Source organism: Fringilla coelebs (assembly GCF_963513975.1).
Source record: "Fringilla coelebs genome assembly, chromosome: 3".
Taxonomy (NCBI): domain Eukaryota; kingdom Metazoa; phylum Chordata; class Aves; order Passeriformes; family Fringillidae; genus Fringilla; species Fringilla coelebs.
In genome coordinates, this window is record NC_140030.1 from 60,531,989 (window position 1) to 60,547,870 (window position 15,882).

The window sequence follows — 15,882 nt, forward strand, 5'->3', positions numbered from 1 at the left end:
GTTAATTGAAATTTCACGTTCAACTAGTTAAAAGGGACGGTTGAGCAAGACTGACAAGATTAATGAAAAGACTTACTTCATTAATATTATTTCACCCAACCACTATTATTCTTGTTTCACATTATTAGTATGCCACAATCTGGGTTGTCTGTAACCAGAATTTCTGCATTGTTTGATAATTACCTGGATAGGATTGTTTGGTTTGCTGTTTTTACAGCCACAGTTGTTATTTGCAAAAAGAAAAGAATATTGGTCTCTCTGTTGCTACTGACAGATTGTTGTCAATAACTTTGCTGCCTGCAGCAAGGAAAAGAGGCTCTGTGCAGCTTTTACAGCAGCTTTTAATTGTGGTGCACCCCTGGGCTTGTGTCCCAGTGGAGAGAGGGCAGAATTGTGTAATCAAGGGTCTTTATGTAGGCAACAAATCCCCCCAGCACAACAAACAAACAAACAATATACTAACAAAAAGTATGAAGGAGGTAGGGATCCCTGGGAACAGCTCAGGATATCTTAAGATATGCCTTGGGTGGAAGTCTTGCCACTCTCTTGAGTTGTTGTCCATTTCCAGTGGCTGCATGGGGAATCAAGGGACCCCATCTGCATAAACTTAAATGCCTTGATGTAGGTTATTAAGTGATGTGCTGAATAGGCTGACCCAAATAATATGTGAGACTCCAAATTCTGAACAGCTCTTGGTGTTTGTCTTCTCCTGTGTGGCTTCCTTTGAAACATGCAGGCTGAAGTGAGGTACAAGAGAAAAGTGTGAAAATGAAGGGTGAGAAAGTGACAGGGAATTTATTTAGGACTGATGTTATTTGATCAAGCAGAGCAGCGTTGGAAAGAGGGAGAATGTGGAGCAAAATGGTAAACAGGCAAAAAACCCTCTGCTGCCAATGAAACACAATGTTCTCAAAATGTAAATAAAATAGGAGCACTTTATTCCTACTTTAGGCCTTTATTTTGTTATGGCTAGCCTTGCTCCACAGTGCTCTCTGCTGGAATTTTGTTGTCATCTTCTATCAAAATGACACTAATTCAATGTATTTGTTTATTTATTTACAGAGTTATTTTACATGTTTTGGTTAGGTAAAATTGTAGTTGTCAGTTCTTCTTAAAAAATTATTTCCACTGTGATATAAAACCAGGTAGATACATATTTCCAGAGTCGGTTAAATCAATGATTAGTATGAGATAAAGGCAGGAAACTCCATCATGGGAAAGCACAAAGTCCAATCCAAGCTCTATAAAATCAGGTCTTCAATAGTGAATGAGAGCAGGTAACAGCACTCCGCCTGCATTGCCATGGGGAAATACCAGCACTGTTTTTGAATCATAGCCGCTGCAAACTGCTAATTTAATTGAAATGTTTTGTTTTGGTTTTTTTTTGTTTTGTTTTGTTTTCTAACATCCATATATATTGTACTTTTCTCTCTTGTTTCCAGCAGCAAGTCGACGATTTTTTGAATGTCTACTGCTCAGTGCCAGAGAGCATCCAGAAGGAGAATGCTTGGGAAACACAGACGTATGTTCATTTCTGTGATGGCCAAGCTGTGGCACTGACACTCAAGCCAGAGCACAGGGTGGAGGATGTTTTGTCTTTGGCATGCAAGGTACTTATTTTTCACACTCAATTGCTCCTTGTAAATAGTTGTGGACTTGAGAAGAAACGTAGTATATCAGTGGATGCATGAATAGGGAAAACAGTGGTAAGATTATCATTATATATCATAATACAGTAATGAGACAATATATAATACTAATAATACATAATGAGACAGCAACAGGGAGATGCCTAAGGCACAGTGCTCCCTTTCCTTAGTTGTGGGTTTTATATGCTGTAGCTAAGGCAACAGGGTTGTGGAAAGGTTTTCAAGAGTGTTACTGGAGGCAGCACACCAGGGGTACTTCAAGAGCAGTGACAGTGTGCCGGGGAGTCAGCCCGGGGCAGTCTCAGCACGTGTCCACTCTGTGTTGTCTTTGCAGCAAACCCGGCTGTTCTGTGCAAATTAATCACAGAGGAGCAACAGGGACTGGTTGAGTTAGAGTAGGAGATTAAGACATTTGAGACTGCTGTGACAAAGGCTATCATATAGGTTTGCTTCTGAAATGCCCTTTATGAGCTTTTAATGAAATACAAGCGCTACTTGTGAATTTCAAGGAGTGAGTTCGCTTGTGATCAGGGCTGGCAAATTGAGAGGGATTGCTGTAGACCAGGAACAGAAAGCTGAGTCACAAGTTGAAGGTAAAATAGAAATACCACTTTTAGCTAGAGACAAAACACTAGCACCTCTGGAACATTGTAATATACGTAACATTTTTGCCTCCATATGTGTCAGTGCTTGAACTCTATAACTTCATGATTCAAATGATGCTAAACAGCTTTTTGGAAAAAATTACTCTTTACCCCCAAGTTCTGTTTTCTAGCCAACTGGTAAATATATTTTATTTACTCTACAAGGGGAAAAACAGGAAAAAAAGGAGTCCTGTGCCGGACAAGATCCAGCTGTAGCTTTTGGCATAGGTTACAGTGAATTTCCATGTGAACTCATTGAACTGGCTTGATGTTAATGAAGTTTGAGGCTTTAATGGAGGAAAGGACCCAATTTAAAGGCTCTTTTCACGTGCTGATATTGGGTGGGGGAAACAAAAGAAAAGCTTTTAACAATCCAGAGTAAACTATAGTTTTTAAAATCAAAATAAGCACTCTGATTTAGGCAAGTTCTAATGCGTCTCCAGGGCATCATTAAGAAGAAATTATCTCCTTGTGGCTTCTCCTGGTGGAGACTGAATCCTTGAGAAAATGTTTAATATTTGGCTTCACTCTTAAAACCTTGGCTGTGCCCTGTCAGGCTGAAGGGATTGTCTGATAGATGGCTTGGCCACCAGGTGGCACGGAAGAGCCAGAACATTTTGAAGTCCTTGGGGCGCCGTGCGAGACCCCTAAAGGAGGAAATAACATTATAAAAGTAAAATTAAGTTGGAAAAGGAAATTCCTTACCTCTCTTGCTCTATCATTCCAAAATATTTGTAATTGTAAAGCTGACTTTTAATTTTCATTGTCTGTATCACATGAAAATTTAGTTTTAAATTCCTTGATTTTTTTCTTAAATGTTTTTCTGTTTTATTTTGTCTTTCTATTCTGTGTGTAAAGCTTTTCATAAGCATTCTCTAATGCTGAATACTTTCTGCTCATCTGTCCTGGTTCTTTTCCTTCTTACATTTTCATTCTGCTCTGGTGAGTGTAAGGAATCTTTCTTCTTAACAGAAAATGTTTGAATGCTATGTGGATAAGGCTAAAGTTCTGAAGAGTTGTTAGGGTTTTATTTTTCCCCTTCATCCATACTTTATGAGGTTTATGCTTTTCTCATTGCTGTTTTCCATCTGAAGTTTTTGGATAATGTGTGTAAAACAACTTGTGCATTTGAATTCAATTTTTCAGGGTTCAGAACACAAGTACCTTGTAAATTGCAGCATGTAATGAATGCTAAGTTAATTACCAGTTACTCTGTAGAGTCAGATTTTTTGAGCTGCTGAGATGCGTTAAGGGGGTTAAATAACCCTCAGGGAGGGTGTCAGTCCTCTTCTTTTGGAAATGTTGCTTCCTCCTGTTTTAGAACTGTTGGTCTATTAATATGCTAAAATGAAGTGTTTGTGCCTTGGTCTCACCAGTATCCTGATTTTTTCAGAACCTCCCATCAGGGGCTCAACGCTTTCAGGCTAATATCCTTTGGGAATATCCCTATTTCCCTTTGGCTTCCTGTTGAGACAGGATCTTTGCTTTGACCTCATGTGGTAAAAAAAAATAGGGGAAACTCTCTGATCACAGATGAAACCCAGCAATAAAAATAAAATCTAATAAAGGCAAACCCTTAGGGAACCTGCTTGCCATCCCATCTCCTCTCCTAACTGCCCATACATGCACACACATTTTCTACATCAGAAGCAAAAGCTGCTGAGCAGAAGTAAATCATCAGAAGTAGTCACAGAAAAAGGTGCTTGTGTTAAGTTCAAAAGGACAGAAGACTGTTGAGATATCTTTGGAAGCATATATTAGTGCTCAGTAAATCTAATAGCCGAGACAGAGTGTTTATTAAAGGATTTGGGAGGATCGTAAGGTAAAATGGAAATAGCACTGTAATCTTATGTTTTAAGCATCTAGTTTTGTTTATACTACAAAAATAGGTAGAAAATTACTTTTTGAGATTGTTTTTGCATGATTTTAGAAGCTTGTTGTGTGTGTGTCATTTCTCTGTCTTCTAGGATTCTGGAAATAAATGATGAATTTCAAACTCCATTCTTTTTCTTCTTTAGATGAAACAGCTGGAGCCAAGACACTATGGCCTACAACTCAGAAGACTGGTTGATGAAAATACTGAGTATTGTGCTCCTGAACCATATGAATACATAGTAGACCAGGAAAGTGTAACTCCTTTTAGATAAGGTTTTGTGATGTCAGTAGCTGCAGTTGAGTTTTCACCTACAAATATGGGACATTTACATCTAAAACAAGGTTTTAAAGATGTTCTGGGTCTGCATTTTAGTTCACAGTTTTGAGTAGTTAGGTGCTGCAAACACTTTCTTCGAGAAATGTTTGAGGATTTGAAAGAGGCTTTTAGTACTAAAGTGTCAGCTTGTACTGCAGTGTGGGGTTGTGGTCTTTAACTTTAGTCCCACTGATAGCAGTGATGCTTACAAAGTAACACAGTTCTCTATGTAAAGACAGCAAGTCTTGATGCAAAGAATTTTGTGCTTGTTTCTTATGCTGTATCTGGGGTTTGATGCTTGCATTTTCATTTTTGATGACTTCTGCTACTGTTCTTTTCTAACAGGTGTATGATGAAATAGAAATTTGTCCATTAAGTGTTTATCATGTTCATCTTACAAAGACTGAAAACATAAGTGATTATGGTAAGCTCTCAGGAATTCTTCTTTTTATTCTTCTCTTTGCTTACTTTCTCTCTTTGGAACTTCTTAGTTTCTGAGAGCAGACAGAAACATAGCTCAAAGTGTGAGTCTGCAAAGAATTCAAGGCATTACAACAAAGACGCAAACTGATTGTTTTACACTGGCAAGTGCATTTCCTATGTTCTGGAAGGGTCCACTTTCTAATTTTCCTACAGTTGCCAAATAATTGAAGCATGGGCTTGTCAGAAATATGGATGTCCTTTGCAAGGACATAAGTGCTCTCAGTCAGGTACTGGTCAAGGTCTGCCTTTTTTTTTTTTTTTTTTTTTGTAGTGAGATCTCTGTTGGCACAGTATCAAAAGTACACTTTGGAACTAATTCTGACAGGCTTTTTGTCCAGGGGAGGTAGTTATGCCTAGGAATAATTGCATACCTTGCAAAGATACCTTTGTAAGGCGGCTTTATGCTGTGCTTTAGCTGCAAGGCAGTTTTAAATTATTATTTTCTGGCCTTTCCCACTCATTAGTCTAGTGTAGTTTGTTGCTTAATAGTTTGGGTTTCCACTTTTTGGAATTGTTTAATGCACCTCTATGTCTGATGGATACTCTGCAGAGTTCTTTCTGTGAAGACCTACGGTGTTGTGTTATGGAAATGTCATAAAGTCTTACTAATTTTAACAGGTCTTACAATGACTGGGTAACATGTGATAATTTCTGTATGCTCAGTGGGTGTGTTCTCATGAGAAGTATCTTCCTTCTCATGTAAAGTCTACTAAATACAGGAAATAAAAGGGAAATGTTCCCAAGAAAGTTTATTTGATTTAAACCTCTTTTACTTCAGGCTTTGCTGTCACAGCCCAAGTTGCTGAGAATGAACATCTCACCCATATCTTTGTAAGTGATGTTCTCCCTGATGGACTGGCATACAAGGAAGGTATTGTATCCTGTTTGTGTTTAAAACTATTCATTATCTTTTTTGAGTCCAAAAACTTGAAGGAGCTTTAGTAATGCTGTCTCAATATTTCTTGGCTTTTACTGTTCACAGTTTTCTCTCCTGAAGACCATGAAAAGTATGTAATAGTAGGAAAAATAGTGCATACAGAGTAACTGAATTATCCTTTCAGTGTAGTGGGGACAGTTCTTATTCACCCTTGGAGACAAAGTCTGTGTTCAGCCATCCAACTGAGTGCTTTTGCACAGAGGAACAGTCTGGAGAAAGAGTTCATCTCACACTAGGGAACTTCATGGGCTTGATCAGTTTCTATGACCCATTGCTTCCACTTTTGCTGGCAAAAAGCCTTCCTCCCCAGAGCAGTTTTTTGCATACATTTCTGTGAGCACCTTCCCACTGCGCTGCTCAGAAACTGTGCCTCTCGTCATTGGCACGTGTGAGCATCATGTGGGTCCTGCTATCTGAAAAACAGCTCCAGAGAAATGGAGACAGAGATCTAAATTTGCTACCTGATGGTAATATCTGCTTGGTTTTGCTGACTTAGAAAGACAGCACTTGCTGCTGTTTAGATTTATATAAAAGCTGATAAAAACCTCCATCTTTAGTTATTGCAGCTTTGCATGAATAATTTGATCTGTGTGACTGGAGCTTTGCTCTTCACAGCTGATGAAATATGTGTTATGGTGCTGTATAGTGTCTGGTTGTGAGAGGTGCCTCTATTCTAATCTTCTTGAAAGCTGTGCTGCCCTCCCACCCACCCAGTTCTGTAGCATCTTTAAACAAAACCAACTTGATTGCTGTGCTGTGGGTAGCACCTATCAAAGTAAGCAAGCATGAGGTCAGTCTGTATAATTATAGCACAAATAAAGCTCCCATTGGTTCTGGTGGACTTGCGGTAGGATTAGGGTATTTGAATTCAAACCAAAAAGATAAAAAGCAAGTCAGCATAAGGTTTGAGTTGTGACCCTTTTTATATTATATTACCTTTTTTTTTTTCTTTGCTTTCACATGCTTCCAGGGCTCCGAGTAGGCAATGAAATCCTGAGCATAAATGGAGAGGCTGTGTCTGATCTTGATCTCAGGCAGATGGAGTTACTGTTTTCAGAGAGAAGCGTAATGCTTACAGTGAGAATGAGCCATTGTGGTACCCAGCAACCCTTATGTGTGTCCTGGTCAGATGGTGACATTTCCAGAGACCCAAAGAGTTTGTTACCCCCTCCAAACCAGTCACAGCTCCTGGAAGAGTTTCTAGATAACTTCAAAAAGAGCCCAGCAAATGGTAAGAAATTGGCAATAATTCATTACTTCCACCTCACTTCAAATATCACTCTTTTTTAAAACTCAGTCATGATTAAAATTGTGTGCTTGCCTTAAAAACACAGGTAAAAACTGTGTAAGTTCCATTTGTGTTCAATATCTGTCTGTTATTATTTTTTTAGGGAGCAGAAATGGCACAGAATATGATTATGTCTGCAGGGAAATAATAGTATTTTAATCTGTTTGTCTTTACCATCCAGTATTATCAAGTGTTCTCTTAACTGTTTTGTGTCATCTCGAGCATCTCCAGCACATCCATTTCCCAGGCATCATTGGTTGAAATGATGGGATGGCTTTCAGAAGCAGAATATTGTCCTGTGTTTGCCATGTTTTCTGTGTGGCAAAGTACCACTTACATTCAGGATATCTTCAATGCAGTAGTCATCATCACCTCAGAAAGGAGTCGTGGAGCTCTGCTCCCATCCAGTGACCTGGTGCTCCTGTTGGGTACAGCAGCCACTGTGTAGAATAAAGCCTCTGGAAAGAGCTTTTATGGGGATTGCTGTGCTTCTGCCTGCTCACATTCCTTACTCAATGTAACACCGCTGTTTTAAGCCCTGGGTGGAGGATGTGTCAGGGTGAGATGCTGGTGGGTTGCCATGTGAGGAGCACCAGGCAGGGAAGGTGCCTGTGTAGTAAGGAATGCTCCTGGATGGCATCACAGCCCCCAGCCCCGAGGAGGTGCGAATGCCCACTGCTGGGTCGCCTTTTGAGCTGGAGACAGGGGGTGGCACATAGAGGGGCTCTGCCACTGGGGGTGGAGGCAAGCCATGGACTCCCTTCCCTTCCTTTATCTGATGTTACTTCACTGGAGAGCCACATCTTGTGATACCAGAACACTTGTGAGTGTCTGTCTGAAATAGAAAGTACGTGCGGCTTTGCTCCCCTTTCGTCCCACGCCTTGACTGTTTTTCAAACAAGGTAGAGGGAAATTTAATGACATTTTCAGTGTAAAAGGTGCAGTTTCGTCGCTGTGACTCTGGAGGGTGCTAGTAAAATTCTGCAGGAAAGCTAGCCAGGATGCAGTGCTGTGTGAAGGGAGCAGCAAGAGATACAAAAAGAGATCGCTGATTTTTGCATATAATTACGATGGCAAGTGTTTTCTGATTGGAATTCTTTTCGTAATTAAAAATGGGAGAAGAGAAAGAATCACATAGGAGAAGTTGTTATAGTGGATTTAATTATAAAGCAATTTTATTAGGTCATCTTTTGAAATTAAAAGAAATCTGAATACAAGATTTGTGATTCAGTAAGTAGCATCTCTCTCAGGGGCCTTATTTCAATTTAAAATGCCATTAAATTGACTAGTGGCACATAAAAGTTAGTGTCATAAACCAAAAATTATGATAGAGCTAATTAATTACATAATTATATCAGGGCTATCATCAAGCTTGTTGGCTTGATATCATAGGCCAGCATTACCTCGAGTATTCAGTGTAATAAATGTATGTGTCCATTCACTAGATTCCTCATTCCTCGGGGATAGATTTGCAACCTGTGCAAATATTCCATTATAATAGGAAATTACTGTAGTATGTATTATACTTTAAGCACTAGTGGATAAAGGGACATAGTGTATTTGCTTTTCTGCTTAAAAGCAGTTAAGGAAGATTTATTTTATTCTGAAAGGGAACAAATAGTTCTAAATTAAGCTTCGTGAGAAGAACTTTTATGTTAATTGAATTCAGTGCTTAGTGTCTGATTACCTGATCAGTTCAAATGGAAACAGAAGAAAATGGCATTACTTTGAATTAATAGATAATCATAAAGGGTTTAACTGTTCTGTGTCCTGTTACTCAGGAATTGAATAAGATTTTAGATTAGTGGAGGGGATATTTAATGATCCAAGCAGGGATTTGGAGGCCAAGGACTCTTAAATTCATGTCCAATCTTTAGGAAATTGATAGAATCATTAAGGTTGAAAACACCTTAAAGGTCATCGAGTCCAATGTTTGACCAATTGCCTCCATGTCAACCAAACCTCAGCACTCCGTGCGACATCCAGCTGTTCACTGAACACTACTGGGGATGGTGACTCCACCACATCCCTGAGCATCCCTTCCAATGCTTAACCAACTGCCTTTTCAGTGGAGAAATGCTTCCTGATGTCCCACCTGAACATTCCCTCGTGCAGCTTGAGGCCATTTCCTCTTGTCCTGTTGCTTGCTCTCTGGGGGAAGAGGACAACCCCCCGCCTGGCTACACCCTCCTTTCAGGGAGTTGTAGAGAACAACAAAGTCTCCTCTGGGCTTTCTTTTCTCCAGGCTAAACACCCCCAGCTCCCTCAGCCATTCTTCACATGACTCACTCTCCAGACCCTTCCCCAGCTCCCTTCTCTGGACACACTCCAGCCCCTCAGTCCTCCCTGCAGTGCGGGGCCCAGAGCTGGACACAGCCCTCGAGGTGCAGCCTCCCCATGCTGAGGACAGGAGGCCATCCCTGCCCTGCTCCTGCTGGCCACACCATTGCTGATCCAGGCCAGGGAGCCATCGGCCTTCTCGGCCACCTGGGCACAGCTGGCTCATGTTCAGCTCCTGACCAGCACCCCCAGGTCCTTTCCAGCCACTCTTCCCCAGCCTGTAGCCCTGCCTGGGGCTGTTGTGACCCAAGGGCAGGACCTGGCCCTTGGCCTTACTGAACCTCATTCCACTGGCCCCAGCCCACTGCCCCAGAGATGCCCCTGCAGAGCCTTCCTGCCCTCCAGCAGATCAGCATCCAACCCAATTTGGTGTCACCTGGAAACAGGCTGAGGGGGCATTTCATCCCCTTGTACAGATCATCGATGTGCACTAAACAGCACAGCCCCAGCGCTGAGCCTGGCGTATCCTCACCCCTGCAGCTGGATGTAACTCCGTTCACCACCCCTGTCTGGGCCCAGCCATCCCCCCAGTTTTTAACCCAGTGAAGAGGGCACTTGTCCAAGCCATGGGCTGGCAGTTTCTCCAGGAGAATTCTGTGGCAGGCTGTACCAAAGGTTTAGTCCAGGTGGGCTGGATACAGAGTCTTTCCCTCCTCCACTGGTTGGGTCACCTCGTCATTAAAGGAGGTCATGTTGTTCAAGCAGGTCTTTCCTAAACCTGTGTTAGCTTTCCTAAACCATGTTTTTCCTAAACCTGTCCCCTGGCTGTCCTGTTTAATACTGTTCTGCTTGAGTGAGTCACTGTTAAGACCTCAGTTTTCAAAAATGATTTCTAACATTTGCTTGTCCATATTGAGTCTGTTCTTCTGAAGTAGCACCTTTGAAAGTCAGTTAGTGCTGGAAGAGGGGACCTTTTTTAAAAATCAAGCTCAATTTGGCTGAAGGTATATATCAGGAGTTAAAAAAAAACCTCAATGCTTCTGCTGTTACTTCCCTGTTTTTGGAAATTAACCCTGTCTTTCTAGAGCGCTATGAGGATTAATGAGCTAAAATTAACAGAGTGCTTAGAAAATGGAAATTTTCAGCACTGAGTCATACAGTAATGCCCTGCCTAGTGGTTGGTGATGACCACCATGTGAAAGCAAAACGGAACTTACTTAAAATCACTGGCTTCATATAACTTGGACAGTAATAGTTTGTGCACATTTGTTTACGGTTTTGTGACTGTTTGCAGTAACTCTGATGAATGCCTTTCCCTACATATTCTGCTGTGTTGAGGAGACCCAATTATACCTCATGGCAAACCATGGCAGCTTTTACTGTACAGAAGGGAAGTGATTGACTTTCTCCAAAGCCACTAATTCTGCCACTCCTGAAAATTATTCCCAGGGAATTTTTGGTGAGAGTGATTCATTTTCTCCAAGAGGTTGTTATACCCTTGTCGCTGTATTTTGGACCTGCTGTGGTTGTATCATTTGATCTCCCACATGGCACCACTATGTTCCTGCTGCTTAGCGAGTAATAAGCTTATCCTGGAAAAGAAATGAGATTAAATACTTTTAAAAAATACACTCATAAATGTGGAGCAACTAAATTTGCTCCAAGCCCCAGTGCCAGGAAACTTAAAGAAATATTTATGTAGAATTAAAAAATGAGGAAATTGGAATGAAATTCTTACAGCTGTGGAGAAAAAAAAAAAAAGAAGTAAAAAGTGCCTCATTTTAGGATAGCATGGATATTTGAGGAAAAAACAACAGATTGAAAAAACAAGAATTGAAAGCTATATTTAGGGCAATGCTGTGTGGGTTTATGGTATATCTATGGTATGAGGCAGGAGGTAGAAGCATTAGTAGGTGTGAAAATTGGTTGCAGTATGTTAGTTTCTGTCAGAGTTGAGCAATATTTCTTTTTCCTCCGAAAGTGGGGTTTTGCCAAAAAAAGCTGTCGTTTTTGTTTAGCTGACACTGTTAAAATCAACCCTAATTTGTAAATAGAACTCTGATTAAAAAGCAAAAAAAACCATATATATATATATATATGTAAAATGGGGATATGGGGATATGGGGATGTGGGGATGATGGAAGGTTGGAAATGCTTTAACAACTTTCCATGATGAAACACTTTCATCGCTGAGGGTTAGAAAGTTAAATGGGAAAGAAACCACTTGAAAAAAAAGAGAAAGAAGAAAATTAAAAAGTGAAAGATAAGTGGGCATATTGTTCCTGTGCTCCACGTGGTACTCCTCACCTGTGGGGTGGGGTGCTTACCTTCTGTGCAGGTCTGGGTTCCTGTCTGGCCCGTGGTTGTGGAGGTGCAGTCCCAGGAGCAGTGAAGAAGCCTCGGGTGCTGCTGACAAGGAGGAGGCTCGCTCCTCCTCCTCTTCCTCCAGCCCCATAGCACTCCTCCCACCCCTGTGCTGGCAGCAGCGCTTGCTGCAGCCCCTGCAGCTCATCAAGGACAAATCTTCTCCCCAGCCCCCGCGCTCAGGGAGTTGAACTGATGGGTGCAGAGCTCTGACAGGGGCCAGAGCCAGGTAAGGAGGAGGAGGAGCGGGGAGCAGGCAGGTGCCAGGGGAGAGCTGGTTGTGAGGAGAGCTACTCTCAGAGGCAGAAAGCTCTCTTGCAGTTGAACTGCCCGCAGAACGCTGCTCTAGCCGCTTTGGAGCAAGGGTTTTGCCCTCTGCTTTCCTTCCTCTTGCACTGATGCCTGGGCGGCAGTGTAGTCTGGGACATGGTGGATTGAGTCACTCCTGCTGAAGCTATTTTGTGCTGTCAAAGGCATGGCTGGAGTCAGGGAGGGAGAGAGTCAGGCTTCGTGCTTTTTGACAAATGGCTGGGCTGTGTGTGCTGGAGAGGAGCAATTACATTTTAGTTCCTGATCTGCTGAACATTGAGATATTTTTGCAAAGTGTCAGTGCTTCAGGAGGAGGATCAGTGGTTTGAATCCTCACATGGAAAGTGGCTCTTCTGTTCACCAAGACATGTGCAGCATCTGATTTTAATCTTAGTAAGCACCCACAGAAGCAAAGCACATCAGTTGGCCACAAGTTTAATTTTTATATTACTAGATTATTTTTAAAATGACCTTAATAATAACAACTGATTTGGATTCAACTCCAAGGTACTTCCTGTTTCAAATGCACTTGGCTAGGTGTTCTAGATGCCTCTGTAAAGTGTAATTACAACTCACTGCTTCTCCAGAAAACTTTGTTCCGTTCAGCTTTGTCAGATACCGCTGAGTTAAGGGAGGAGAAGGAAGGCAGAGGTTGGTTCTGCTGCCAGCTGTCTCTCTGCATGTTGCTGTGCACACCTTTCCACATACACCCTGTACATCCTCTTTCAGCCCCAGCCTACCCTGAATATCAGAAGGACCTGTGTGTCCTTCTTAACAGAAGAGATAAAGTTAGAGGATGTTGACACTAAGGTGGCCTCTAGCTCCAGCAGCTGGGGGCTGTGCCTGGACCACTGGCTCAGACCACTCTGCTTCTTGCTTTCTGCCCATAGTTTTTTGTAAATGTCTTTAATGTATTGCTGAAAGCATTTTGTAAACTAAAGTAGAACAAAAACTTAACTGAAAAACATTCCTAAAATGACTTCCACTTTTGGTTCTGCCCAAATCAGGTCCTGTTTGTTTGCCTAGATGCTGTTTCAACATATAAATTCTCTTTGTTGTGCTGTAGGGCATCTCCTTCCTTGTGCTTTGTGTGTGAGATCTCAAAGAAATCTGGTTTTATTCTTTCACAGAAAATTCCTTTGAGCTCAGAAGAGCTGAATATTGCTTCTTAGCTTCTCAAGTCCCAAGGATACCCACAGTCCTGTTAGATGATGGGCACATTGCTCCCTCTTGCCTGGTGGATCCAATACCAGGTGTATGGGGGTTTTGTGTGCTGTGAGGCAGCGTGCTGGGAAAGCCCCTCTGTAACACAGACAGGTTGTTGTCCATGCAGCATGACTGCTTATCTGCCCCAGGATGGGTGACTCTGCTGGGCTGTCTTTTCCTTACTTTCTACCCAATTCAGTGGGAAACCACAAAGATGTGATAGGACTCAGAGCAAGTGCAAGGGGCGGGCTGTGTGTTGACAGCAGTCTTGGACAGCTGTGGTGGGTTGGCTCCTGCTCCAAGCTCTTTGTGCACTGTGGACACAAGTGTCTTCATCCTGCACTCTTGTGAATCACTGGGAAAAGACTAGGTCTGACCTGTGACGGTTCCTGGGACTGTAGCAGTGTAGGGATCAATTCAGAGAAAGCATTTGTCTCTTCAGAAGCTGGATCCCTTGGAGCACTTGTTGCCTACTGCGTATTTTGCAATACAAGTGTTTCCCAAGAGTGGCAGTTTAATGAGCTCTTGCTGGCACTTGACAAACTGTCCTGTTGGCTTTCTGCTAGATGTGTGTGCACCAAATTAAAAAAATTGCTTATGCTATAAAATGCTCTTCGTTGTGCTTTCCTCCTGGAAGAGCGTTCTGTTCTGCTTTGCTAAATGCCGCTATGATTTAATCCCTGTGAAGTCAGTGGGCCAAATTGTTGGGTATTTTTTTCCTGGTGTAAAATTCATTAAACCCTGTATAGCTGCACCTTCTGGCTCAGTGATATGTAGGCATAAATCATCATATTGCCCTTCCTACTAAATTCTGTAGAGTGACAATATGGATAGCAAGGAGGTTTATTAATTATGATAAAGTTAGAGACATCCACATATAGACTAGTGCCGTAGGCATGGTTTAAAACACATCAAACAGCTGATGTTCTATGTTTCATAGAGGTAAGGTAGGTTGAGTAATGATAAAAGCTGTCTAAGCTAGCCAGAAACTCTTGCTAAACTATTAGGTAAGTAACTTTTCCTCTCCTTTTTCCTTTCTGTTTTCATTACTTTTGTGCCTATAGATCTGAGATGGAGAAGAAAATGTACCACTGAGGTGGTATAGATGGAACCTGGGCAGGGCTAGCTCCATTTGCTTTCCAGCTCTCCTCAGTGCAAGTGACCTCTGAGGGCAGCCAAAGCTTCCCATGTGAGCAATCCTGCAGAAGCAGCAAAAACAAGGAGAGGGAACCCCGGCAGCACCCCTTCGTGTCCAGCAGCTGTGACCTGAAAAACCTGATGGCAGCAGTGGGCTGCAACCTTTGCTGACTTAGAGAGGAGGGTGGTGCTGAGGAGCCAGCTTGGGCTCTGCTGTGTCTTCCTCCTGTGTACTGCAGGCACACATCTCCAGCTGCTGACTTGGAATTGCCGGGTGATGCATTAGCTGTGGCTGACACTGGCCTCCAGTGAGACTGTATGGAAGGAGGCATTTGTTACACACTTAGGAAACAAAAGCAGTTAGATAATAGTCTGAGAAGCTGGTGTGAAGTGTTAAACTTCAAACTGAAAAGGCTGAACAGCTGCCCAGCCGGCAGATACTTGGGCAGAGAAAGTTTAGAATGTTAAATAACCATACAGAAACAAACCACTGAGATGCAGGGGCTAATCAGGCATTGCTACAGAAGTGCAGGCAGCTATTTCCTATCGTGTCGCTAATTTGTATCTCCTATTGATTGTTGAATTAACTAATGAGTCAAATGACTTTGCCTCACCATGAGCTGTTAATGGACAAAGGAATCTAAAGGACTCCGCTCCAGCATCAAAATGGATGTTAGATATTTAGAAAAAAAGAGAAATATAAGAGAGCATAAAGTAGCCTATAGAAAGTCAAACTTGTACAAGTAGGTGGTTGATTGGAGTGATGCCACTGTTCAGCATGTCGCCCAAAATGTCTTAAGAAAGCTGTATGATACAAAAATATTTGCGTGAACATACTGCCTTTTTCTATACTTGAAAACGTGGAATGTTAGAAGAAGTGTCACTTTCCTCACTGAAGGGTGAGAACAAAGGAGAAAGACTTGTCCTGCTTGATCATTTCAGATCCCGGCCAGAAGTAGGAATACTCTTTGTCTAGGCAGTATCACATATGCAGATAGAAGCAGCCAGGTTGCATTGGGAAGGATGTAAAGCACCTGCTGATGTTTCATAGTTTGCTCCCTGAAGCCGAAACATATGGATGAAAGGGGCCATGAAGGGAATCTTCTTGGCTGGTCTGTAATTGCATGTCTTGTGTGGTAACACTTACTCTAGCTAGTGACAGGCCTCTAGTAATTCTGTGTTTAAGAATCCTGTCTAGGAAGTCTGATGTTATGACAGCTGTATGCTAATTTTCTTTCCAGATTTTAACATATGGAAAGGATTCTTGAATGAGTTTCCAGCTACACCAAGGAGTCATTTGTTACAGCCTAACCTGAGAGTATACCTTCTAGCTACTCTCAAAATAGGTTACAAAATATCTAGACCACCAAAAAGTGATAAAGGCCAAAATATCT

The 15,882-nt window shown here is 42.0% G+C and overlaps 1 protein-coding gene across 2 annotated transcripts in view; it reads left to right on the top strand.

Annotated features, from left to right (window-relative positions):
- Positions 1-15,882, top strand: part of TIAM2 (TIAM Rac1 associated GEF 2) — a 96,019-nt gene that overhangs the window by 39,371 nt on the left and 40,766 nt on the right. Inside the window, exons 10-14 of one of the 2 annotated variants that reach the window (XM_084201549.1) lie at positions 1,443-1,610; positions 4,312-4,413; positions 4,827-4,908; positions 5,746-5,838; positions 6,875-7,135. In XM_084201549.1, the coding sequence (XP_084057675.1) occupies positions 1,443-1,610; positions 4,312-4,413; positions 4,827-4,908; positions 5,746-5,838; positions 6,875-7,135 (706 nt within the window). The remainder of the gene's footprint in view (positions 1-1,442; positions 1,611-4,311; positions 4,414-4,826; positions 4,909-5,745; positions 5,839-6,874; positions 7,136-15,882) is intronic. The other variant, XM_084201550.1, reaches the window with a different exon arrangement.